We start from the raw sequence: 27,553 nt of genomic DNA on the forward strand, positions 1-27,553 counted from the left end.
GTAAGACATTTTGACAACAAACAGCGCCACCTATAGTTTAAATTTAATACAGCAATACTGTAGTTCATCACAATAAAAAAAAAACGTTTATACTGCAATGTTCGTATCGTGTCACGATCTCTGGATTAGTGTAATTAAGTTTGATCTCGCATTTCAACAGCTACATCGGGGTCTATAAAATGCCTTTTCCTTCCAAACACACACAATCTTTTTTTATAATCAAAATACCCATCAAGAAAACATGGGTCAAGGAAATTGTTGTCACATACTCTTCGTGTTACATAGGTATGACTACGAGCAAAATATAATGGGCCACGGAACACGCTCATGTGTACACACAATAGGATTTAGTTAAAAATTAGCGAAAACTTCGGTCGGTGATCCCAAATATATTACTCTGAAGTACAAACGTCACATTTCATAACTTTGCATCCTATTCACTCTAATGTCATTTCAATATATATATATACGAAGGATTATTTAAGTTTATCTCCACGTGGCATACTGGCAATGAAGACAAACTTGTTCTTGAACATATATTTAATGAAAATTCATAAAAACAAAACAAAAGTAAGAATGCAGATAATAGTTTCATTTCCATACACATGTTACTGGCTGAACCACAGTATAACAATAGGTCATATAACAATAGGTCATATAACAATAGGTCACGTAACAATAGGTCACATAACAATAGGTAGGTCATATAACAATAGATCATTTCCTTTGATGACCTCACGTAGGTCATCGTTTACAATACTAGTAGTACATGAGTGCTCTACCAATCAATAACACACTTTTACACCCTGTCAAAGTTGGGCCACCCTTTAAATTAGTCGTCTTCAAAATAGTTTATTTGTCGGTATGGGATTGGAAATGTATCCAGTTCTGTCCCAAGTGTCTGACTCAGTTAACGGTGAAGGGTCGTGATTCTACTATATAGTGGCATGACCCTGTTTCAATACTCTCCAGGCTGGTATCAATTGGTGAAAAAACATCACACCATACGGTATGCTGCTATGAACTGTATCGTATCAGTTTGTCATATCCCGACCTACCGTAGATACATTTTTCAAATCGAGTGACCCCATCATGTTACGCACCAGACATATTAATTAGTCGTCCCCGTCAGAGGGCGCAACTCAAAAATCGGATGTTGCATTTTTCCAATGAAAAAGTTGTGAAAGCACCGTCAAATGAAGTCAAAGTAATTAAGTTTATCTTTATATATAGTACATAGCGATTGCCACAACTCAATACATGTAAACAATTTACCATCGAGATATCCTTTTAACTATATTTCTTTTCAAATTTTAGGTTTTGTAGATTACCGACATCGGTTCAACCGCATCGTTGATGCCTCGAGTCGTATTGTGTGAAAACCGTACATTTTCCCAAAGTTAACATTCAAGTTTTCAAACTTATCTGTCAAGATTTTTGGAGTTGTGTCAAAAGAGTTCTTTCTTTTTCCACGTCTTTTTTGAGTTTATCTGTCAACCAATAAGTATACGATTCTGACGCACTTTTCCGTTTATCTTTATCGCGGCGGCCAACTATTTTGTTTTCCTGGGCCCACGTGACTCTACGTACGGACTTTTCCCGATGTTTCCGCTCACGCCATTCTTTGAACGCATTGGCCTTGAATTCACACTCTGATTCTTGTTTTTTTGTCGATGCTGTGTCACGTTTGGGATCGGTGACTGTTCGGCAGGATTCAACTTTTCGATTCACCCACTCTATATACGAAATTCCCCTAGGGGCACGGCGTCGTTTTTCTTCTTCAATTTTTCTTTGCAACGCCGCGCGATTCTCAATCAATAATTGACGGGAGAGTTTCTCTTTGTATTTTTTATCGAGAAGCCACTTCTCGCATGTCTCGCGTGACTTGGAAAATTGCTTTCCCCTTTCAGTCTGTTTCATCCTCACAAGTTTCTCCCTTGACATCTCATTCGTGTTCCCCTTTTTTTCTTGTTCTTTTTTCCGACGCTGTTCTTTTGCTTTGGCCCATTCCTCAAAAGATACGGTCCCAAGTATATGAGGCACAAATTCTGAAGGATCGAATTCTTCATCTTCCTCGTCTCGTTTCTTAGGCAATTGTCCTCTTTGTTTCTTCTCTTGCAACCACTTTTTGAACGCGTCCGGGTCACTGGGACGCATCGTACCTGGCTGCTCTTCCGAACTTTTCGTTCTAAGTTTAATTTCTTGTTTCTTTGTACTCACCCATTTTTCGAAAGCTTCCAAGTTATGTTGCTGTTTTTCGTAGTCGTCTTTGTCCGGAAAATTCTGTCTTCGTTTCATTTCCAAAAATATGTTCCAAGTTTTTGGACGCGGTATAGCTGACCTTGCCCTGTGAAATATAAACAACGTGTAAAGTATGAGAAAGGGTAAGATTTGAATGAAATCATGCGTGCATGGAACTGCCACGGAGATAATGTATATATACACTACATTTCACGATGATTTATCATAAACTAAAAACTACGTTCTTGTTGCACACATCTGAATGCGCGCTCTACTGCACATTCCAGTGCGTATTAATGGTTTTTATTTTTTGTCGAATTACAACATTTTTAATTAAATTTAATCATAATAACATTTGGTCATCAACATGCATTCTTCAATAACAATATTATATATATATATATATATATATATATATATATATATATATATATATATATATATATATATATATATATATATATATATATATATATATATATATATATATATATATATATATATATATATATATAACACGTGACTTTTAAACTGATGAACATTTTGGTGTGAACAAACCACAGCTTTTACTAACCGTCTATATAGAAGAGCGGGAACACTTCTGGTTGTCGCTGCAGATGTCGGTCTACTTGAGCACAGATGGGAAGGACCGCGATACAAAGGGGCAGAATACGATCTCTGTCCGGAAGCTTTCGAACACTTTGTCGCTACATTTATGTCTCTCTCTACCTGCTGGATTTCAATTGCATCCTCATTCTCATCACTACTAGTTTTGTTTTCTTCATCACTTCCCTCTTCATCATCTTCATCGGCCCCCTCTTCCCAGGATTGCAACTCCTCGGCAACTAATATGCTGGTTGTTTCGTGTAGCGTTTCTTCTTCGAGGAGACAAGTTTTTTTCATTTTATCTAGTGAATCGTCGATGTTATTGTTTATTTCAACGTTGCTGTGTGTAGAATTCACTTCTTTTTCATTTAAATTCTTGACATTTTTAACTGGTTGGACGAGGTTACATGTGTGCGCTGGTGGCACTTTTCTTGAGACGCCTTCACGTGCAACGACCCGCTTACCGATTTCAGATCCGTCAAAGGACTGGAATGTTTCGCGACCAAAAGAATTATCCCCCACTTTCTGTAAATGTAATTCCAAAATCTTTGCTGTAAGTGAATTCTCTTTCACGCGATGATTTCTAGTCGCCGTACCGGGTCGAGAGGTGGACGGTGTACGGATAATTGCCGGGGTCAGCACCCGGGGTGAGTTGCATGGTGGGAACGGAATAGAATCGTTGAACTGTACGACGTGTAGCTGTTTTTCGTTGACGGTGGTACATTCGCTTCTAGTAAGCTGTCCGCACTTGTTCCCTTTCAATTCAACTTTTCTTGTTGGCGGTTGGTTTTTTCGATATACGAAATAAGCCTGTCCCGGGGCAGCTTTGAACGACATTTTCATGCTTCGCGGAGAAGCTATCGGCGACGACGATTCTGGAAGCTTCATTGGCGCATCGTTGCTGACCTTTGACACGGACTTCCTTCCAGATCGTAATTTCCACTGGTACAACCAAAGTCTTTTCACGCATTGCTTTTTATCGAACTCACTAGCAATCTCCTGAGCGGTTTTATTTTCGTAGTCGCTTTCCTTGCTGATAGCCCCATTTGCAAGCAGTAAATCAATGATTTCCAAATGTCCCTGGCTGGCTGCTGCATGTAGTACTGTCCTTCCGTAAGAGGTCCGTCCAGTCAAATCAGCTCCTGAGGGGATATCAACAATATTAACCACATCAAAACAAGCAAAGTTCAATGCGCCACCAAAATCACTATTATCCTTACCACCTTCACACTTACAAATATATATTACTGACCGCATGTACATATTTATGTGATAGGGTTATATTTATTTATTTAATCTCGTGAAATTGTGAAATCTTGTGAAAGGTTTGGGTATAAAAGAAATTAATTAGCTCAAATGCATGAATCACTCAGATTGTATGTACATTTTAAATATGTAGAAACAACACATTAAATAAATTCAGTATCTTGAAATTTGAGATGTCGTCTAATAGTGAACATTTTACATTCAGTCACGAAAATACTACTCAGATTCCACTTTGTTACTTAGTTTCTTATTTACTAGTTATTTATTTCTGAAGACTTTAAGTTTGTAATAAGATTCATATTTTGAAGGTATAATAGACAGTAGATTATAATTAAGAGTTCGGTGTAGTGAAAATAAGGCTTTTCCGGGTAAGTTATTTTTAAAGAAGCTTTTGCTAGATAACTTTCAAGTTAGTCCGATAGGATTACCGATAAGAATTGATTTCTTCACAAGTATAATATTGTAATTGTTCGTGTATTAATAAATCTACGGTCAATACGTCTCCATAAACTGGTATAGATCGAGCCTAACGCTTGTAAAAAATCAACAGGTACATTGAACAATCTGGACCATAAATAATGAAATAGAATCTACAGTTTCGAACTAAACGGTTTTCGACTATCCATTACAATGCGTCTAAACGAACCAAGTGAAACACTTTTGAATTAAAGCGTACCCAGTAGTTATGGTTACGCTTCGTGGGACGGAATAATGCTGGAGGTTCTATTCATACTCGTTGTAAGTATGTATTCTGGGCCGTTCAATTAACCTACTTGGACACGCGTAAACGTAACTAATGAGTTGAGATTTATCAACAAACACACAATTGTGGATATAATTGGGTTCTCTGGATGTTATTACTGAAAAAGTTTACGAAACTTCACTATGACAACAGTGTTCACAAACTTTGCGATAACTAATGAATAAACAAGCACTGAGTCAACATCATTTACCACGGTAGATATATCGATACCATAATGCTAATGTTAAAGATACGCTGTATTATATTCATCTTTTTATTATTCGGATAAAACAGAACAACAAAACTATTTACTTATCAGAAGACACCAGTTTTAAAGGTTCAGGAAAAGCAAGCATTTCGCGCAAGTCACGGACTACCTTTTGCGGAATGTGACTATGTGTTATTTTGCTAAGAAACGGCACGGGCCGACATTTTGTATTGTCTCCGTTCCATCCATGTGGTGTTAGAATCTAAAACCTATTAGACAATGCGTGTTTGGAGGTCTTATGGTTCACAAAACTGCACCAGATTTCATTTATTTTGTGAAATTGACATTCTTGCGATGTAGAATGGCCAATAAATATTAATGACTTTAATAAACTCATTTATATCTAAAAAAAAATAACAGCCAGGAACATGCCAATTGTTTTTCCAATCAATTATATCTTCTCTTAAGTGGTTCGTTCGTTCTAGACGATATGGTTCCTGGTACCCACTGAATCTACGTGCACGTCACTGTGAATACTAGTATTAACTGTTCAGTTAGACTAAACAATCCCAACTATGAATGTGCTGACGTTGAACGATTTCACCCTCTCCTGAGCATATACAGAAGATCAAAATCATGTGTGGGGTGTGCATTTCAATAAATATAATGACAAAGCGAACTTTGTACTCATTAAAGGGGCGATAGTCGCACCACGCATGCGCTAGATATATGAATCTCTTATAAACAAAGATGGCCACTTTGGCTGTTGCGCAGATCAACGAGTACAAGTTTAGACGTTACCAAGCTTTAATTAGGTATTTTAGTTGATTCAAAGGTATTGAATGAATCACCGGCGGTAATTATTGCAAGTCGCGCCCAGGTCAACCTCATGCTTGTGATTTCATTAGCAGAGCGCATTGTATTGTGGGAAAATTAATATTTATCAACACAAATGTCGCACATGCGCAGCGCGACGACCACCACCCTTTAACACTGCTGGGGTGTGAGGCATCACAGGTCACAGGAATAGGAACTCCGTTTTCCAGAGCTAACGTTCTCTGATAAACTATTTTTAAAACTATATGTATCTAACAATACTGATTGGACTGACATTATCGCCGTGGTATGGTACTGCAGTGGCGGATTCATAGGGGGACCAGGGGGGGCCATGCCCCCCCCCAAACGCATGACGATTCTTATCATCTGGATTACGCATAGCTTCTCTGCGATTTACGCTCCGTATATCTTAAGCGAAGCTTGGACTCCTCCAATACATTTTGCTGGATCCGCCACTGTGGCACTGGCCCTGGAAGATGAATACTTACCGACTGCCAACAACGCTTCTGCCATCTTAACGTGTCCACGATGGGAGGCAATAAACAATGCTACGAATGCCCGCTCGGCAATCACTCTCTGGATGACGGGGGCATCCTGCACATTGAAGCAAGCATCGTTGAGCAACTGAACGCCACCATTGTAATACACCTGTAGAAGGGAAATGAGTTTAAATACCAGAATTGATATTTGAATTAAAATCAGATCGAATTTTATGTTGAATTGCAATTATGAAGGTACACTGCATTGATATTTGAAAATTTGTACAGGTCTGGTCAATATCTTGTTAGACACGTTATGCATAACTATCGAGTTCGTCAAAATAGACAGTCACCCACAGGCCCATTACTGTATGCTGAAAGTATCATTTATGGCTAAGATATGTAAGAGACCAGGGATGGATAATAATGAACAGCTCCATAAAAAACCAGAGCTGTACCATAATGAACACCTCTGTAACGAACCAGGGCTGGACCATATTGAACACCTCCGTAATGAATCAGGGCTGGACCATATTGAACACCTCCGTAACGAAACAAGGCTGGACCATAATGAACACCTCTGTAACGAAACAAGGCTGAACCATATTGAATACCTCCGTAACGAAACAAGGCTGGACCATAGTGTACACTTTCGTAACGAATCAGCGCTGGACCATAATGAACACCTCAGTAACGAACCAGGGCTGGACCATAATGAAAACCTCCGTAAAGAACCAGGGATTGACCATAATGAACACCTCAGTAACGAATCATGGCTGGACCATAATGAACACCTCCATAATGAACTAGGGCTTGACCGTAATGAACACCTCAGTAACGAATCAGGGCTTGACCATAATGAACACATCCATAACGAACCAGGGCTAGACCATAATGAACAAATCCATAACGAACCAGGGCTAGACTATAATGAACACCTCTGTAACGAATCAGGGCTGGACCATAATGAACACCTCTGTAACGAATCAGGGCTTGACCATAATGAACACCTCCATAACGAACCAGGGCTTGACCATAATGAACACATCTGTAACGAACCAGGGCTGGACCATAATGAACACCTCTGTAACGAATAAGGGCTAGACCATAATGAACACCTCTGTAACGAATCAGAGCTAGACCATAATGAACACCTCAGTAACGAATCAGGGCTAGACCATAATGAACACCTCCATAACGAACCAGGGCTTAACCATAATGAACACCTCTGTAACGAATCAGGGCTGGACCATAATGAACACCTCTGTAACGAATCAGGGCTAGACCATAATGAACACCTCAGTAACGAATCAGGGCTAGACCATAATAAACACCTCCATAAAGAACCAGGGGTTAACCATAATGAACACCTCCATAACGAACCAGGGCTTGACCATAATGAACACCTCTGTAACGAATCAGGGCTAGACCATAATGAACACCTCTGTAACGAATCAGGGCTAGACCATAATGAACACCTCTGTAACGAATCAGGGCTAGACCATAATGAACACCCCCGTAATGTATCAGGGCTAGACCATAATGAACACCTCCATCACGAACCAGGGCTTGACCATAATGAACACCTCCATAATGAACCAGGGCTTGACCATAATGAACACCTTCATAACGAACCAGGGCTTGACCATAATGAACACCTCCGTAACGAATCAGGGCTTGATCATAATGAACACCTCAGTAACGAATCAGGGCTGGACCATAATGAACACCTCAGTAACGAACCAGGGCTTGACCATAATGAACACCTCCATAACGAACCAGGGCTTGACCATAATGAACATCTCCATAACGAACCAGGGCTTGACCATAATGAACACCTCCATAACGAACCAGGGCTGGACCATAATGAACACCTCAGTAACGAACCAGGGCTGGACCATAATGAAAACCTCCGTAAAGAACCAGGGATTGACCATAATGAACACCTCAGTAACAATTCATGGCTGGACCATATTGAACACCTCCGTAATGAATCAGGGCTGGACCATATTGAACACCTCCGTAACGAAACAAGGCTGGACCATAATGAACACCTCTGTAAAGAAACAAGGCTGAACCATATTGAATACCTCCGTAACGAAACAAGGCTGGACCATAGTGTACACCTTCGTAACGAATCAGCGCTGGACCATATTGAACACCTCCGTAATGAAACAAGGCTGGACCATAATGAACACCTCCATAACGAAACAAGGCTGGAACATATTGAACACCTCCGTAACGAAACAAGGCTGGACCATAATGAACACCCCCATAACAAAACAAGGCTGGACCATAATGAACACCTCAGTAACGAACCAGGGCTGGACCATAATGAAAACCTCCGTAAAGAACCAGGGATTGACCATAATGAACACCTCAGTAACGAATCATGGCTGGACCATAATGAACACCTCCATAATGAACTAGGGCTTGACCGTAATGAACACCTCAGTAACGAATCAGGGCTTGACCATAATGAACACATCCATAACGAACCAGGGCTAGACCATAATGAACACATCCATAACGAACCAGGGCTAGACTATAATGAACACCTCTGTAACGAATCAGGGCTGGACCATAATGAACACCTCTGTAACGAATCAGGGCTTGACCATAATGAACACCTCCATAACGAACCAGGGCTTGACCATAATGAACACATCTGTAACGAACCAGGGCTGGACCATAATGAACACCTCTGTAACGAATCAGGGCTAGACCATAATGAACACCTCTGTAACGAATCAGAGCTAGACCATAATGAACACCTCAGTAACGAATCAGGGCTAGACCATAATGAACACCTCCATAACGAACCAGGGCTTAACCATAATGAACACCTCTGTAACGAATCAGGGCTGGACCATAATGAACACCTCTGTAACGAATCAGGGCTAGACCATAATGAACACCTCAGTAACGAATCAGGGCTAGACCATAATGAACACCTCCATAAAGAACCAGGGCTTAACCATAATGAACACCTCCATAACGAACCAGGGCTTGACCATAATGAACACCTCTGTAACGAATCAGGGCTAGACCATAATGAACACCTCTGTAACGAATCAGGGCTAGACCATAATGAACACCTCTGTAACGAATCAGGGCTAGACCATAATGAACACCCCCGTAATGTATCAGGGCTAGACCATAATGAACACCTCCATCACGAACCAGGGCTTGACCATAATGAACACCTCCATAATGAACCAGGGCTTGACCATAATGAACACCTTCATAACGAACCAGGGCTTGACCATAATGAACACCTCCGTAACGAATCAGGGCTTGATCATAATGAACACCTCAGTAACGAATCAGGGCTGGACCATAATGAACACCTCAGTAACGAACCAGGGCTTGACCATAATGAACACCTCCATAACGAACCAGGGCTTGACCATAATGAACATCTCCATAACGAACCAGGGCTTGACCATAATGAACACCTCCATAACGAACCAGGGCTTGACCATAATGAACACCTCCATAACGAACCAGGGCTTGACCATAATGAACACCTCTGTAATAAAACCAGGGACTGACCATAATGAACGCCTCCATAACAAACCAGGGCTTGACCATAATGAATACCTCCGTAATGAATCAGGGCTTGACCATAATGAACATCTCCGTAACGAATAAGGGCTTGACCATAATGAACACCTCCATAGCAAATCAGGGCTGGACCGTAATGAACACCTCAGTAACGAATCAGGGCTTGACCATAATGAACACCTCCGTAGCGACCCAGGGCTTGACCATAATGAACACCTCCGTAATGAACTAGGGCTTGACCATAATGAACACCTCCATAATGAACCAGGGCTTGACCATAATGAACACCTCAGTAACGAATCAGGGCTTGACCATAATGAACACCTCTGTAACGAATCATGGCTGGACCATAATGAACACCTCAGTAACGAATCAGAGCTTGACCATAATGAACATCTCAGTAACGAACCAGGGACTGACCATAATGAACACCTCCATAACGAATCAGGGCTGGCCCGTAATGAACACCTCCGTAACGAACCAGGGCTTGACCATAATGAACACCTCCGCTATGAACCAGGGCTTGGCCATAATGAACTGCTCCATAATGAACCAGGGCTTGACCATAATGATCACCTCAGTAACGAATCAGGGCTGGACCATAATGAACACCTCCGTAATGAATCAGGGCTGGACCATAATGAACACCTCCATAACGAACCAGGGCTTGGCCATAATGAACACCTCTGTAACGAATCATGGCTGGACCATAATGAACACCTCCGTAACGAATCAGGGCTTGGCCATAATGAACACCTCTGTAACGAATCATGGCTGAACCATAATGAACACCTCAGTAAAGAATCATGGCTGGACCATAATGAACACCTCCGTAATGAATCAGGGCTGGACCATAATGAACACCTCCATAACGAACCAGGGCTTGGTCATAATGAACACCTCTGTAACGAATCATGGCTGAACCATAATGAACACCTCAGTAACGAATCATGGCTGGACCATAATGAACACTTCCATAACGAACCAGGGCTTGGCCATAATGAACACCTCTGTAACGAATCATGGCTGGACCATAATGAACACCTCTGTAACGAATCAGGGCTGGACCATAATGAACACCTCCGTAACGAACCAGGGCTTGACCATAATGAACACATCCGTAACGAACCAGGGCTTGGCCATAATGAACACCTCTGTAACGAATCAGGGCTTGACTATAATGAACACCTCTGTAACGAATCAGGGCTTGACCATAATGAACACCTCTGTAATGAATCAGGGCTAGACCATAATGAACACCTCCATAACGAACCAGGGCTTGACCATAATGAACACCTCTGTAACGAATCAGGGCTTGACCATAATGAACACCTCTGTAATGAATCAGGGCTTGACCATAATGAACACCTCTGTAACGAACCAGGGCTTGACCATAATGAACACATCCGTAACGAACCAGGGCTTGACCATAATGAACACCTCTGTAACGAATCATGGCTGGACCATAATGAACACCTCTGTAACGAATCAGGGCTTGACCATAATGAACACCTCTGTAACGAATCAGGGCTTGACAATAATGAACACCTCTGTAATGAATCAGGGCTTGACCATAATGAACACCTCTGTAACGAACCAGGGCTTGACCATAATAAACACATCCGTAACGAACCAGGGCTTGACCATAATGAACACCTCTGTAACGAATCATGGCTGGACCATAATGAACACATCCGTAACGAATCAGGGCTAGACCATAATGAACACCTCCATAACGAACCAGGGCTTGACCATAATGAACACCTCCATAATGAACCAGGGCTTGACCATAATGAACACCTCCATAACGAACCAGGGCTTGGCCATAATGAACACCTCTGTAATGAATCAGGGCTTGACCATAATGAACACCTCTGTAACGAACCAGGGCTTGACCATAATGAACACATTCGTAACGAACCAGGGCTTGACCATAATGAACACCTCTGTAACGAACCAGGGCTTGACCATAATGAACACATCCGTAACGAATCAGGGCTAGACCATAATGAACACCTCTGTAACGAACCAGGGCTTGACCATAATGAACACCTCTGTAACGAATCATGGCTGGACCATAATGAACACCTCTGTAACGAACCAGGGCTGGACCATAATGAACACCTCCGTAACGAATCAGTACTTGACCATAATGAACACCTCCATAGCGAACCAGGGCTTGACCATAATGAACACCTCCATAACGAACCAGGGCTTGGCCATAATGAACACCTCTGTAACGAATCATGGTTAGACCATAATGAACACCTCAGTAACGAATCAGGGCTAGACCATAATGAACACCTCCATAAAGAACCAGGGCTTAACCATAATGAACACCTCCATAACGAACCAGGGCTTGACCATAATGAACACCTCTGTAACGAATCAGGGCTAGACCATAATGAACACCTCTGTAACGAATCAGGGCTAGACCATAATGAACACCTCTGTAACGAATCAGGGCTAGACCATAATGAACACCCCCGTAATGTATCAGGGCTAGACCATAATGAACACCTCCATCACGAACCAGGGCTTGACCATAATGAACACCTCTGTAACGAAACAAGGCTGAACCATATTGAATACCTCCGTAACGAAACAAGGCTGGACCATAGTGTACACTTTCGTAACGAATCAGCGCTGGACCATAATGAACACCTCAGTAACGAACCAGGGCTGGACCATAATGAAAACCTCCGTAAAGAACCAGGGATTGACCATAATGAACACCTCAGTAACGAATCATGGCTGGACCATAATGAACACCTCCATAATGAACTAGGGCTTGACCGTAATGAACACCTCAGTAACGAATCAGGGCTTGACCATAATGAACACATCCATAACGAACCAGGGCTAGACCATAATGAACACATCCATAACGAACCAGGGCTAGACTATAATGAACACCTCTGTAACGAATCAGGGCTGGACCATAATGAACACCTCTGTAACGAATCAGGGCTTGACCATAATGAACACCTCCATAACGAACCAGGGCTTGACCATAATGAACACATCTGTAACGAACCAGGGCTGGACCATAATGAACACCTCTGTAACGAATAAGGGCTAGACCATAATGAACACCTCTGTAACGAATCAGAGCTAGACCATAATGAACACCTCAGTAACGAATCAGGGCTAGACCATAATGAACACCTCCATAACGAACCAGGGCTTAACCATAATGAACACCTCTGTAACGAATCAGGGCTGGACCATAATGAACACCTCTGTAACGAATCAGGGCTAGACCATAATGAACACCTCAGTAACGAATCAGGGCTAGACCATAATAAACACCTCCATAAAGAACCAGGGCTTAACCATAATGAACACCTCCATAACGAACCAGGGCTTGACCATAATGAACACCTCTGTAACGAATCAGGGCTAGACCATAATGAACACCTCTGTAACGAATCAGGGCTAGACCATAATGAACACCTCTGTAACGAATCAGGGCTAGACCATAATGAACACCCCCGTAATGTATCAGGGCTAGACCATAATGAACACCTCCATCACGAACCAGGGCTTGACCATAATGAACACCTCCATAATGAACCAGGGCTTGACCATAATGAACACCTTCATAACGAACCAGGGCTTGACCATAATGAACACCTCCGTAACGAATCAGGGCTTGATCATAATGAACACCTCAGTAACGAATCAGGGCTGGACCATAATGAACACCTCAGTAACGAACCAGGGCTTGACCATAATGAACACCTCCATAACGAACCAGGGCTTGACCATAATGAACATCTCCATAACGAACCAGGGCTTGACCATAATGAACACCTCCATAACGAACCAGGGCTGGACCATAATGAACACCTCAGTAACGAACCAGGGCTGGACCATAATGAAAACCTCCGTAAAGAACCAGGGATTGACCATAATGAACACCTCAGTAACAATTCATGGCTGGACCATATTGAACACCTCCGTAATGAATCAGGGCTGGACCATATTGAACACCTCCGTAACGAAACAAGGCTGGACCATAATGAACACCTCTGTAAAGAAACAAGGCTGAACCATATTGAATACCTCCGTAACGAAACAAGGCTGGACCATAGTGTACACCTTCGTAACGAATCAGCGCTGGACCATATTGAACACCTCCGTAATGAAACAAGGCTGGACCATAATGAACACCTCCATAACGAAACAAGGCTGGAACATATTGAACACCTCCGTAACGAAACAAGGCTGGACCATAATGAACACCCCCATAACAAAACAAGGCTGGACCATAATGAACACCTCAGTAACGAACCAGGGCTGGACCATAATGAAAACCTCCGTAAAGAACCAGGGATTGACCATAATGAACACCTCAGTAACGAATCATGGCTGGACCATAATGAACACCTCCATAATGAACTAGGGCTTGACCGTAATGAACACCTCAGTAACGAATCAGGGCTTGACCATAATGAACACATCCATAACGAACCAGGGCTAGACCATAATGAACACATCCATAACGAACCAGGGCTAGACTATAATGAACACCTCTGTAACGAATCAGGGCTGGACCATAATGAACACCTCTGTAACGAATCAGGGCTTGACCATAATGAACACCTCCATAACGAACCAGGGCTTGACCATAATGAACACATCTGTAACGAACCAGGGCTGGACCATAATGAACACCTCTGTAACGAATCAGGGCTAGACCATAATGAACACCTCTGTAACGAATCAGAGCTAGACCATAATGAACACCTCAGTAACGAATCAGGGCTAGACCATAATGAACACCTCCATAACGAACCAGGGCTTAACCATAATGAACACCTCTGTAACGAATCAGGGCTGGACCATAATGAACACCTCTGTAACGAATCAGGGCTAGACCATAATGAACACCTCAGTAACGAATCAGGGCTAGACCATAATGAACACCTCCATAAAGAACCAGGGCTTAACCATAATGAACACCTCCATAACGAACCAGGGCTTGACCATAATGAACACCTCTGTAACGAATCAGGGCTAGACCATAATGAACACCTCTGTAACGAATCAGGGCTAGACCATAATGAACACCTCTGTAACGAATCAGGGCTAGACCATAATGAACACCCCCGTAATGTATCAGGGCTAGACCATAATGAACACCTCCATCACGAACCAGGGCTTGACCATAATGAACACCTCCATAATGAACCAGGGCTTGACCATAATGAACACCTTCATAACGAACCAGGGCTTGACCATAATGAACACCTCCGTAACGAATCAGGGCTTGATCATAATGAACACCTCAGTAACGAATCAGGGCTGGACCATAATGAACACCTCAGTAACGAACCAGGGCTTGACCATAATGAACACCTCCATAACGAACCAGGGCTTGACCATAATGAACATCTCCATAACGAACCAGGGCTTGACCATAATGAACACCTCCATAACGAACCAGGGCTTGACCATAATGAACACCTCCATAACGAACCAGGGCTTGACCATAATGAACACCTCTGTAATAAAACCAGGGACTGACCATAATGAACGCCTCCATAACAAACCAGGGCTTGACCATAATGAATACCTCCGTAATGAATCAGGGCTTGACCATAATGAACATCTCCGTAACGAATAAGGGCTTGACCATAATGAACACCTCCATAGCAAATCAGGGCTGGACCGTAATGAACACCTCAGTAACGAATCAGGGCTTGACCATAATGAACACCTCCGTAGCGACCCAGGGCTTGACCATAATGAACACCTCCGTAACGAACTAGGGCTTGACCATAATGAACACCTCCATAATGAACCAGGGCTTGACCATAATGAACACCTCAGTAACGAATCAGGGCTTGACCATAATGAACACCTCTGTAACGAATCATGGCTGGACCATAATGAACACCTCAGTAACGAATCAGAGCTTGACCATAATGAACATCTCAGTAACGAACCAGGGACTGACCATAATGAACACCTCCATAACGAATCAGGGCTGGCCCGTAATGAACACCTCCGTAACGAACCAGGGCTTGACCATAATGAACACCTCCGCTATGAACCAGGGCTTGGCCATAATGAACTGCTCCATAATGAACCAGGGCTTGACCATAATGATCACCTCAGTAACGAATCAGGGCTGGACCATAATGAACACCTCCGTAATGAATCAGGGCTGGACCATAATGAACACCTCCATAACGAACCAGGGCTTGGCCATAATGAACACCTCTGTAACGAATCATGGCTGGACCATAATGAACACCTCCGTAACGAATCAGGGCTTGGCCATAATGAACACCTCTGTAACGAATCATGGCTGAACCATAATGAACACCTCAGTAAAGAATCATGGCTGGACCATAATGAACACCTCCGTAATGAATCAGGGCTGGACCATAATGAACACCTCCATAACGAACCAGGGCTTGGTCATAATGAACACCTCTGTAACGAATCATGGCTGAACCATAATGAACACCTCAGTAACGAATCATGGCTGGACCATAATGAACACTTCCATAACGAACCAGGGCTTGGCCATAATGAACACCTCTGTAACGAATCATGGCTGGACCATAATGAACACCTCTGTAACGAATCAGGGCTGGACCATAATGAACACCTCCGTAACGAACCAGGGCTTGACCATAATGAACACATCCGTAACGAACCAGGGCTTGGCCATAATGAACACCTCTGTAACGAATCAGGGCTTGACTATAATGAACACCTCTGTAACGAATCAGGGCTTGACCATAATGAACACCTCTGTAACGAATCAGAGCTAGACCATAATGAACACCTCAGTAACGAATCAGGGCTAGACCATAATGAACACCTCCATAACGAACCAGGGCTTAACCATAATGAACACCTCTGTAACGAATCAGGGCTGGACCATAATGAACACCTCTGTAACGAATCAGGGCTAGACCATAATGAACACCTCAGTAACGAATCAGGGCTAGACCATAATAAACACCTCCATAAAGAACCAGGGCTTAACCATAATGAACACCTCCATAACGAACCAGGGCTTGACCATAATGAACACCTCTGTAACGAATCAGGGCTAGACCATAATGAACACCTCTGTAACGAATCAGGGCTAGACCATAATGAACACCTCTGTAACGAATCAGGGCTAGACCATAATGAACACCCCCGTAATGTATCAGGGCTAGACCATAATGAACACCTCCATCACGAACCAGGGCTTGACCATAATGAACACCTCCATAATGAACCAGGGCTTGACCATAATGAACACCTTCATAACGAACCAGGGCTTGACCATAATGAACACCTCCGTAACGAATCAGGGCTTGATCATAATGAACACCTCAGTAACGAATCAGGGCTGGACCATAATGAACACCTCAGTAACGAACCAGGGCTTGACCATAATGAACACCTCCATAACGAACCAGGGCTTGACCATAATGAACATCTCCATAACGAACCAGGGCTTGACCATAATGAACACCTCCATAACGAACCAGGGCTTGACCATAATGAACACCTCCATAACGAACCAGGGCTTGACCATAATGAACACCTCTGTAATAAAACCAGGGACTGACCATAATGAACGCCTCCATAACAAACCAGGGCTTGACCATAATGAATACCTCCGTAATGAATCAGGGCTTGACCATAATGAACATCTCCGTAACGAATAAGGGCTTGACCATAATGAACACCTCCATAGCAAATCAGGGCTGGACCGTAATGAACACCTCAGTAACGAATCAGGGCTTGACCATAATGAACACCTCCGTAGCGACCCAGGGCTTGACCATAATGAACACCTCCGTAACGAACTAGGGCTTGACCATAATGAACACCTCCATAATGAACCAGGGCTTGACCATAATGAACACCTCAGTAACGAATCAGGGCTTGACCATAATGAACACCTCTGTAACGAATCATGGCTGGACCATAATGAACACCTCAGTAACGAATCAGAGCTTGACCATAATGAACATCTCAGTAACGAACCAGGGACTGACCATAATGAACACCTCCATAACGAATCAGGGCTGGCCCGTAATGAACACCTCCGTAACGAACCAGGGCTTGACCATAATGAACACCTCCGCTATGAACCAGGGCTTGGCCATAATGAACTGCTCCATAATGAACCAGGGCTTGACCATAATGATCACCTCAGTAACGAATCAGGGCTGGACCATAATGAACACCTCCGTAATGAATCAGGGCTGGACCATAATGAACACCTCCATAACGAACCAGGGCTTGGCCATAATGAACACCTCTGTAACGAATCATGGCTGGACCATAATGAACACCTCCGTAACGAATCAGGGCTTGGCCATAATGAACACCTCTGTAACGAATCATGGCTGAACCATAATGAACACCTCAGTAAAGAATCATGGCTGGACCATAATGAACACCTCCGTAATGAATCAGGGCTGGACCATAATGAACACCTCCATAACGAACCAGGGCTTGGTCATAATGAACACCTCTGTAACGAATCATGGCTGAACCATAATGAACACCTCAGTAACGAATCATGGCTGGACCATAATGAACACTTCCATAACGAACCAGGGCTTGGCCATAATGAACACCTCTGTAACGAATCATGGCTGGACCATAATGAACACCTCTGTAACGAATCAGGGCTGGACCATAATGAACACCTCCGTAACGAACCAGGGCTTGACCATAATGAACACATCCGTAACGAACCAGGGCTTGGCCATAATGAACACCTCTGTAACGAATCAGGGCTTGACTATAATGAACACCTCTGTAACGAATCAGGGCTTGACCATAATGAACACCTCTGTAATGAATCAGGGCTAGACCATAATGAACACCTCCATAACGAACCAGGGCTTGACCATAATGAACACCTCTGTAACGAATCAGGGCTTGACCATAATGAACACCTCTGTAATGAATCAGGGCTTGACCATAATGAACACCTCTGTAACGAACCAGGGCTTGACCATAATGAACACATCCGTAACGAACCAGGGCTTGACCATAATGAACACCTCTGTAACGAATCATGGCTGGACCATAATGAACACCTCTGTAACGAATCAGGGCTTGACCATAATGAACACCTCTGTAACGAATCAGGGCTTGACAATAATGAACACCTCTGTAATGAATCAGGGCTTGACCATAATGAACACCTCTGTAACGAACCAGGGCTTGACCATAATAAACACATCCGTAACGAACCAGGGCTTGACCATAATGAACACCTCTGTAACGAATCATGGCTGGACCATAATGAACACATCCGTAACGAATCAGGGCTAGACCATAATGAACACCTCCATAACGAACCAGGGCTTGACCATAATGAACACCTCCATAATGAACCAGGGCTTGACCATAATGAACACCTCCATAACGAACCAGGGCTTGGCCATAATGAACACCTCTGTAATGAATCAGGGCTTGACCATAATGAACACCTCTGTAACGAACCAGGGCTTGACCATAATGAACACATTCGTAACGAACCAGGGCTTGACCATAATGAACACCTCTGTAACGAACCAGGGCTTGACCATAATGAACACATCCGTAACGAATCAGGGCTAGACCATAATGAACACCTCTGTAACGAACCAGGGCTTGACCATAATGAACACCTCTGTAACGAACCAGGGCTGGACCATAATGAAAACCTCCGTAAAGAACCAGGGATTGACCATAATGAACACCTCAGTAACGAATCATGGCTGGACCATAATGAACACCTCCATAATGAACTAGGGCTTGACCGTAATGAACACCTCAGTAACGAATCAGGGCTTGACCATAATGAACACATCCATAACGAACCAGGGCTAGACCATAATGAACACATCCATAACGAACCAGGGCTAGACTATAATGAACACCTCTGTAACGAATCAGGGCTGGACCATAATGAACACCTCTGTAACGAATCAGGGCTTGACCATAATGAACACCTCCATAACGAACCAGGGCTTGACCATAATGAACACATCTGTAACGAACCAGGGCTGGACCATAATGAACACCTCTGTAACGAATAAGGGCTAGACCATAATGAACACCTCTGTAACGAATCAGAGCTAGACCATAATGAACACCTCAGTAACGAATCAGGGCTAGACCATAATGAACACCTCCATAACGAACCAGGGCTTAACCATAATGAACACCTCTGTAACGAATCAGGGCTGGACCATAATGAACACCTCTGTAACGAATCAGGGCTAGACCATAATGAACACCTCAGTAACGAATCAGGGCTAGACCATAATAAACACCTCCATAAAGAACCAGGGCTTAACCATAATGAACACCTCCATAACGAACCAGGGCTTGACCATAATGAACACCTCTGTAACGAATCAGGGCTAGACCATAATGAACACCTCTGTAACGAATCAGGGCTAGACCATAATGAACACCTCTGTAACGAATCAGGGCTAGACCATAATGAACACCCCCGTAATGTATCAGGGCTAGACCATAATGAACACCTCCATCACGAACCAGGGCTTGACCATAATGAACACCTCCATAATGAACCAGGGCTTGACCATAATGAACACCTTCATAACGAACCAGGGCTTGACCATAATGAACACCTCCGTAACGAATCAGGGCTTGATCATAATGAACACCTCAGTAACGAATCAGGGCTGGACCATAATGAACACCTCAGTAACGAACCAGGGCTTGACCATAATGAACACCTCCATAACGAACCAGGGCTTGACCATAATGAACATCTCCATAACGAACCAGGGCTTGACCATAATGAACACCTCCATAACGAACCAGGGCTGGACCATAATGAACACCTCAGTAACGAACCAGGGCTGGACCATAATGAAAACCTCCGTAAAGAACCAGGGATTGACCATAATGAACACCTCAGTAACAATTCATGGCTGGACCATATTGAACACCTCCGTAATGAATCAGGGCTGGACCATATTGAACACCTCCGTAACGAAACAAGGCTGGACCATAATGAACACCTCTGTAAAGAAACAAGGCTGAACCATATTGAATACCTCCGTAACGAAACAAGGCTGGACCATAGTGTACACCTTCGTAACGAATCAGCGCTGGACCATATTGAACACCTCCGTAATGAAACAAGGCTGGACCATAATGAACACCTCCATAACGAAACAAGGCTGGAACATATTGAACACCTCCGTAACGAAACAAGGCTGGACCATAATGAACACCCCCATAACAAAACAAGGCTGGACCATAATGAACACCTCAGTAACGAACCAGGGCTGGACCATAATGAAAACCTCCGTAAAGAACCAGGGATTGACCATAATGAACACCTCAGTAACGAATCATGGCTGGACCATAATGAACACCTCCATAATGAACTAGGGCTTGACCGTAATGAACACCTCAGTAACGAATCAGGGCTTGACCATAATGAACACATCCATAACGAACCAGGGCTAGACCATAATGAACACATCCATAACGAACCAGGGCTAGACTATAATGAACACCTCTGTAACGAATCAGGGCAGGACCATAATGAACACCTCTGTAACGAATCAGGGCTTGACCATAATGAACACCTCCATAACGAACCAGGGCTTGACCATAATGAACACATCTGTAACGAACCAGGGCTGGACCATAATGAACACCTCTGTAACGAATCAGGGCTAGACCATAATGAACACCTCTGTAACGAATCAGAGCTAGACCATAATGAACACCTCAGTAACGAATCAGGGCTAGACCATAATGAACACCTCCATAACGAACCAGGGCTTAACCATAATGAACACCTCTGTAACGAATCAGGGCTGGACCATAATGAACACCTCTGTAACGAATCAGGGCTAGACCATAATGAACACCTCAGTAACGAATCAGGGCTAGACCATAATGAACACCTCCATAAAGAACCAGGGCTTAACCATAATGAACACCTCCATAACGAACCAGGGCTTGACCATAATGAACACCTCTGTAACGAATCAGGGCTAGACCATAATGAACACCTCTGTAACGAATCAGGGCTAGACCATAATGAACACCTCTGTAACGAATCAGGGCTAGACCATAATGAACACCCCCGTAATGTATCAGGGCTAGACCATAATGAACACCTCCATCACGAACCAGGGCTTGACCATAATGAACACCTCCATAATGAACCAGGGCTTGACCATAATGAACACCTTCATAACGAACCAGGGCTTGACCATAATGAACACCTCCGTAACGAATCAGGGCTTGATCATAATGAACACCTCAGTAACGAATCAGGGCTGGACCATAATGAACACCTCAGTAACGAACCAGGGCTTGACCATAATGAACACCTCCATAACGAACCAGGGCTTGACCATAATGAACATCTCCATAACGAACCAGGGCTTGACCATAATGAACACCTCCATAACGAACCAGGGCTTGACCATAATGAACACCTCCATAACGAACCAGGGCTTGACCATAATGAACACCTCTGTAATAAAACCAGGGACTGACCATAATGAACGCCTCCATAACAAACCAGGGCTTGACCATAATGAATACCTCCGTAATGAATCAGGGCTTGACCATAATGAACATCTCCGTAACGAATAAGGGCTTGACCATAATGAACACCTCCATAGCAAATCAGGGCTGGACCGTAATGAACACCTCAGTAACGAATCAGGGCTTGACCATAATGAACACCTCCGTAGCGACCCAGGGCTTGACCATAATGAACACCTCCGTAACGAACTAGGGCTTGACCATAATGAACACCTCCATAATGAACCAGGGCTTGACCATAATGAACACCTCAGTAACGAATCAGGGCTTGACCATAATGAACACCTCTGTAACGAATCATGGCTGGACCATAATGAACACCTCAGTAACGAATCAGAGCTTGACCATAATGAACATCTCAGTAACGAACCAGGGACTGACCATAATGAACACCTCCATAACGAATCAGGGCTGGCCCGTAATGAACACCTCCGTAACGAACCAGGGCTTGACCATAATGAACACCTCCGCTATGAACCAGGGCTTGGCCATAATGAACTGCTCCATAATGAACCAGGGCTTGACCATAATGATCACCTCAGTAACGAATCAGGGCTGGACCATAATGAACACCTCCGTAATGAATCAGGGCTGGACCATAATGAACACCTCCATAACGAACCAGGGCTTGGCCATAATGAACACCTCTGTAACGAATCATGGCTGGACCATAATGAACACCTCCGTAACGAATCAGGGCTTGGCCATAATGAACACCTCTGTAACGAATCATGGCTGAACCATAATGAACACCTCAGTAAAGAATCATGGCTGGACCATAATGAACACCTCCGTAATGAATCAGGGCTGGACCATAATGAACACCTCCATAACGAACCAGGGCTTGGTCATAATGAACACCTCTGTAACGAATCATGGCTGAACCATAATGAACACCTCAGTAACGAATCATGGCTGGACCATAATGAACACTTCCATAACGAACCAGGGCTTGGCCATAATGAACACCTCTGTAACGAATCATGGCTGGACCATAATGAACACCTCTGTAACGAATCAGGGCTGGACCATAATGAACACCTCCGTAACGAACCAGGGCTTGACCATAATGAACACATCCGTAACGAACCAGGGCTTGGCCATAATGAACACCTCTGTAACGAATCAGGGCTTGACTATAATGAACACCTCTGTAACGAATCAGGGCTTGACCATAATGAACACCTCTGTAATGAATCAGGGCTAGACCATAATGAACACCTCCATAACGAACCAGGGCTTGACCATAATGAACACCTCTGTAACGAATCAGGGCTTGACCATAATGAACACCTCTGTAATGAATCAGGGCTTGACCATAATGAACACCTCTGTAACGAACCAGGGCTTGACCATAATGAACACATCCGTAACGAACCAGGGCTTGACCATAATGAACACCTCTGTAACGAATCATGGCTGGACCATAATGAACACCTCTGTAACGAATCAGGGCTTGACCATAATGAACACCTCTGTAACGAATCAGGGCTTGACAATAATGAACACCTCTGTAATGAATCAGGGCTTGACCATAATGAACACCTCTGTAACGAACCAGGGCTTGACCATAATAAACACATCCGTAACGAACCAGGGCTTGACCATAATGAACACCTCTGTAACGAATCATGGCTGGACCATAATGAACACATCCGTAACGAATCAGGGCTAGACCATAATGAACACCTCCATAACGAACCAGGGCTTGACCATAATGAACACCTCCATAATGAACCAGGGCTTGACCATAATGAACACCTCCATAACGAACCAGGGCTTGGCCATAATGAACACCTCTGTAATGAATCAGGGCTTGACCATAATGAACACCTCTGTAACGAACCAGGGCTTGACCATAATGAACACATTCGTAACGAACCAGGGCTTGACCATAATGAACACCTCTGTAACGAACCAGGGCTTGACCATAATGAACACATCCGTAACGAATCAGGGCTAGACCATAATGAACACCTCTGTAACGAACCAGGGCTTGACCATAATGAACACCTCTGTAACGAATCATGGCTGGACCATAATGAACACCTCTGTAACGAACCAGGGCTGGACCATAATGAACACCTCCGTAACGAATCAGTACTTGACCATAATGAACACCTCCATAGCGAACCAGGGCTTGACCATAATGAACACCTCCATAACGAACCAGGGCTTGGCCATAATGAACACCTCTGTAACGAATCATGGCTGGACCATAATGAACACCACAGTAACAAACCTGGGCTGGACCATAATGAACACCTCCGTAACGAATCATGGCTGGACCATAATGAACACCTCCATAACGAATCAGAGCTTGACCATAATGAACACCTCTGTAACGAATCAGGGCTTGACCATAATGAACATCTCAGTAACGAATCAGGGCTTGACCATAATGAACACCACAGTAACAAACCTGGGCTGGACCATAATGAACACCTCCGTAACGAATCATGGCTGAACCATATTGAACACTTCCGTAACGAATCATGGCTGGACCATAATGAACACCTCCGTAACGAATCAGAGCTTGACCATAATGAACACCTCCGTAACGAATCAGGGCTTGACCATAATGAACACCTCAGTAACGAATCAGGGCTTGACCATAATGAACACCACAGTAACAAACCTGGGCTGGACCATAATGAACACCTCCGTAACGAATCATGCCTGAACCATATTGAACACTTCCGTAATGAATCAGGGCTTGACCATAATGAACACCTCTGTAACGAATCATGGCTGGACCATAATGAACACCTCCGTAACGAATCAGAGCTTGACCATAATGAACACCTCCGTAACGAATCAGGGCTTGACCATAATGAACACCTCAGTAACGAATCAGGGCTTGACCATAATGAACACCACAGTAACAAACCTGGGCTGGACCATAATGAACACCTCCGTAACGAATCATGGCTGAACCATATTGAACACTTCCGTAATGAATCAGGGCTTGACCATAATGAACACCTCCGTAACGAATCATGGCTGGACCATAATGAACACCTCTGTAACGACTCAGGGCTGGACCATAATGAACACCTCAGTAACGAACCAACACCAGCATGGCATAATGAACACCTCCACAATGCTACGGACGCATCACGGAGAAGAACATTCGGTAATCGTTGTCCTTGGTAACTATTGAAATGGCTAGACGTTTAGGGCAAAGACCCTTTTTGGTAGCATATACACATATTGTCCACTATATATATAATACTGTTATTTAACGGTCCAAGTAGCTCTTATCTATTTACTTTTTTTACCATCCAAGAGAAGCACCTACAACAATACAATGGCTATGGGCGGACTAGATTCTTCCAGTATCATGACAAAAATATCCGATGATGGCATACATCTTTCGTTTGTCTGTGCAGCCTGTACATACGTGTTCGACTATCTGCACGGGATGGAGTCATTCACCACCGCCATAAACACGTGTAATGACCTAGAGTATTGATCGATCCGCTGACAATTCCGAGCTTGGAACAATAGCGTGATATTGGTTGCAAGTTGAAGTATCAGCTCGTTAACAACCGATACGTACATCCATACATAATGGACCGACAGCGATTCGAATAAAAACAATTGTGTTCATTTGATTTATAATTGATTGTTTGTCCATTGTTTTGAAGTTTTATGATTGTGTCTCCGTATCCTAGATCTTAAGACCCTCAAGTGCCCCTGCGAGGCGATTGTAAAACAATTAAAGCTCAACTGCGACAGTGAATAACAACGATGTAACCGAAACTGTTCAGTAAGAATGCAAAATTGAGTAGCATAACTAGCTTTGGGTAAATTTTCCACAATTACTGACGTTCTGTTAGCCCATGTGTTAAATGTACACCCCCCCCCAATATCATAGTTCTTGGTCTACTAGTCACACTGCGGGATATGAACACAAACACCGACTAACAATCTTCATAAACACGAAAACTACTTTGAGATCAATTTAAAAAAAGTCAAAACAAAAAAGTAAAGAACCAGCAACAAGCAGACATAGTGAATGCACGAAGCAATCAGATTCAAAAGGCTTCAACCGCGACGTTTGACCAACAATAACCAGAGCATGTGAATAATAAAGAAAAGGTGCCTTACGGTATCTCCAAACAATGTTTTTTTATTTGTACAACTGATATTGCAAGCTATATTGGTGTAATTATATGTACGACAATGGCTGTAAGATGGGACAATAACATTGAAATCTGTTTGCCAAAATTTAACTCCATTCACCATGTGTTGGTCGTGGGAGACATTGTCCATAGAACAACATACTGGTATTCATTCTACCCATGTCAATAGTTAAAGTGGTATGCCTGATAATTTTAGATAATTAAACAGGGCATGGAGTCACCTAGTACTCGTTGAAGCGATCATATGTAAACCTTTTCATTGGAATGAGTAATGATTGTTGGAAATAAACAACTTTTGAACACTCACCTCGTCAACATTACCGTTCCATGTCGCGTAGAATAGACCGTTCCAACTGACCAGTAACTGGATCCTCAGTGTTTCCGAGTTACGGATATTCTCTCCTATTATCAACTGACTTTCCTCGTCGAGATCAACGCCGTCTAAATAATTCAAAGTGTAAATCTGACCCGGTATACCCGTCACAAGCTCGATCTGTGCTTTTAAGTCAAACACTTTTATCCCGGAAGAAAGATTGGTGAAAGTTGTCAAGTCTTCTGTCGGGAGCTGGACGAACAGCTTCAGTGGCTGTGGCTCGTCAAGCTCGTCATCCATGTCAAATTCCTCTGCGGTCTCACACCGGTATAAGTCACGAACTCCTGTCAACTTGCGATTTATTGCGGGACTGCCTCTCAAACTGCTGTCACTGAAGTGATCATTAGTGGTCCTGTTGCTAACTGACGACATCTCGATATGTGATTCTCCCTCACCAACTCAAAAGAGAGATACCCAGTACACCAAATCAAAACAACATTAAATAATGTCTCCTTTGTATCGAATTGAAAAAAATTAGCAGTGCTTTCGATACGATCGATATGACGGCAGTAACAT

General features: G+C 43.3%; 1 protein-coding gene across 1 annotated transcript; it reads right to left on the minus strand.

Moving 5' to 3' along the window:
* Positions 1–522: 522 nt before the first annotated feature.
* On the minus strand, positions 523–27,409 carry LOC102803060 (uncharacterized). The gene is made up of 4 exons (XM_078009525.2): positions 26,972–27,409; positions 6,389–6,548; positions 2,816–3,989; positions 523–2,347 (listed from the first exon to the last, which is right to left on the minus strand). Exons 1-4 carry the CDS (start codon positions 27,407–27,409, stop codon positions 1,429–1,431), a joined length of 2,691 nt encoding a protein of 896 aa, XP_077865651.1. The 3' UTR covers positions 523–1,428.
* Between the last annotated feature and the right edge of the window lie 144 nt (positions 27,410–27,553).

Source organism: Saccoglossus kowalevskii, chromosome 6, assembly GCF_978046115.1.
Source record: "Saccoglossus kowalevskii chromosome 6, keSacKowa6.1, whole genome shotgun sequence".
Taxonomy (NCBI): Eukaryota; Metazoa; Hemichordata; class Enteropneusta; family Harrimaniidae; genus Saccoglossus; species Saccoglossus kowalevskii.

What these genes read in the sequence shown, in the direction of transcription:
- LOC102803060 (XM_078009525.2), bottom strand. Translation starts at nt 27,409, where the DNA reads ATGTCGTCAGTTAGCAACAGGACCACTAATGATCACTTCAGTGACAGC. An exon ending in AGAAGCGTTGTTGGCAGTCG is followed by an intron (nt 3,990 to 6,388) that starts GTAAGTATTCAT and finishes ATATCCCCTCAG; the next exon opens with GAGCTGATTTGACTGGACGG. An exon ending in CCCGCTCTTCTATATAGACG is followed by an intron (nt 2,348 to 2,815) that starts GTTAGTAAAAGC and finishes TATATTTCACAG; the next exon opens with GGCAAGGTCAGCTATACCGC.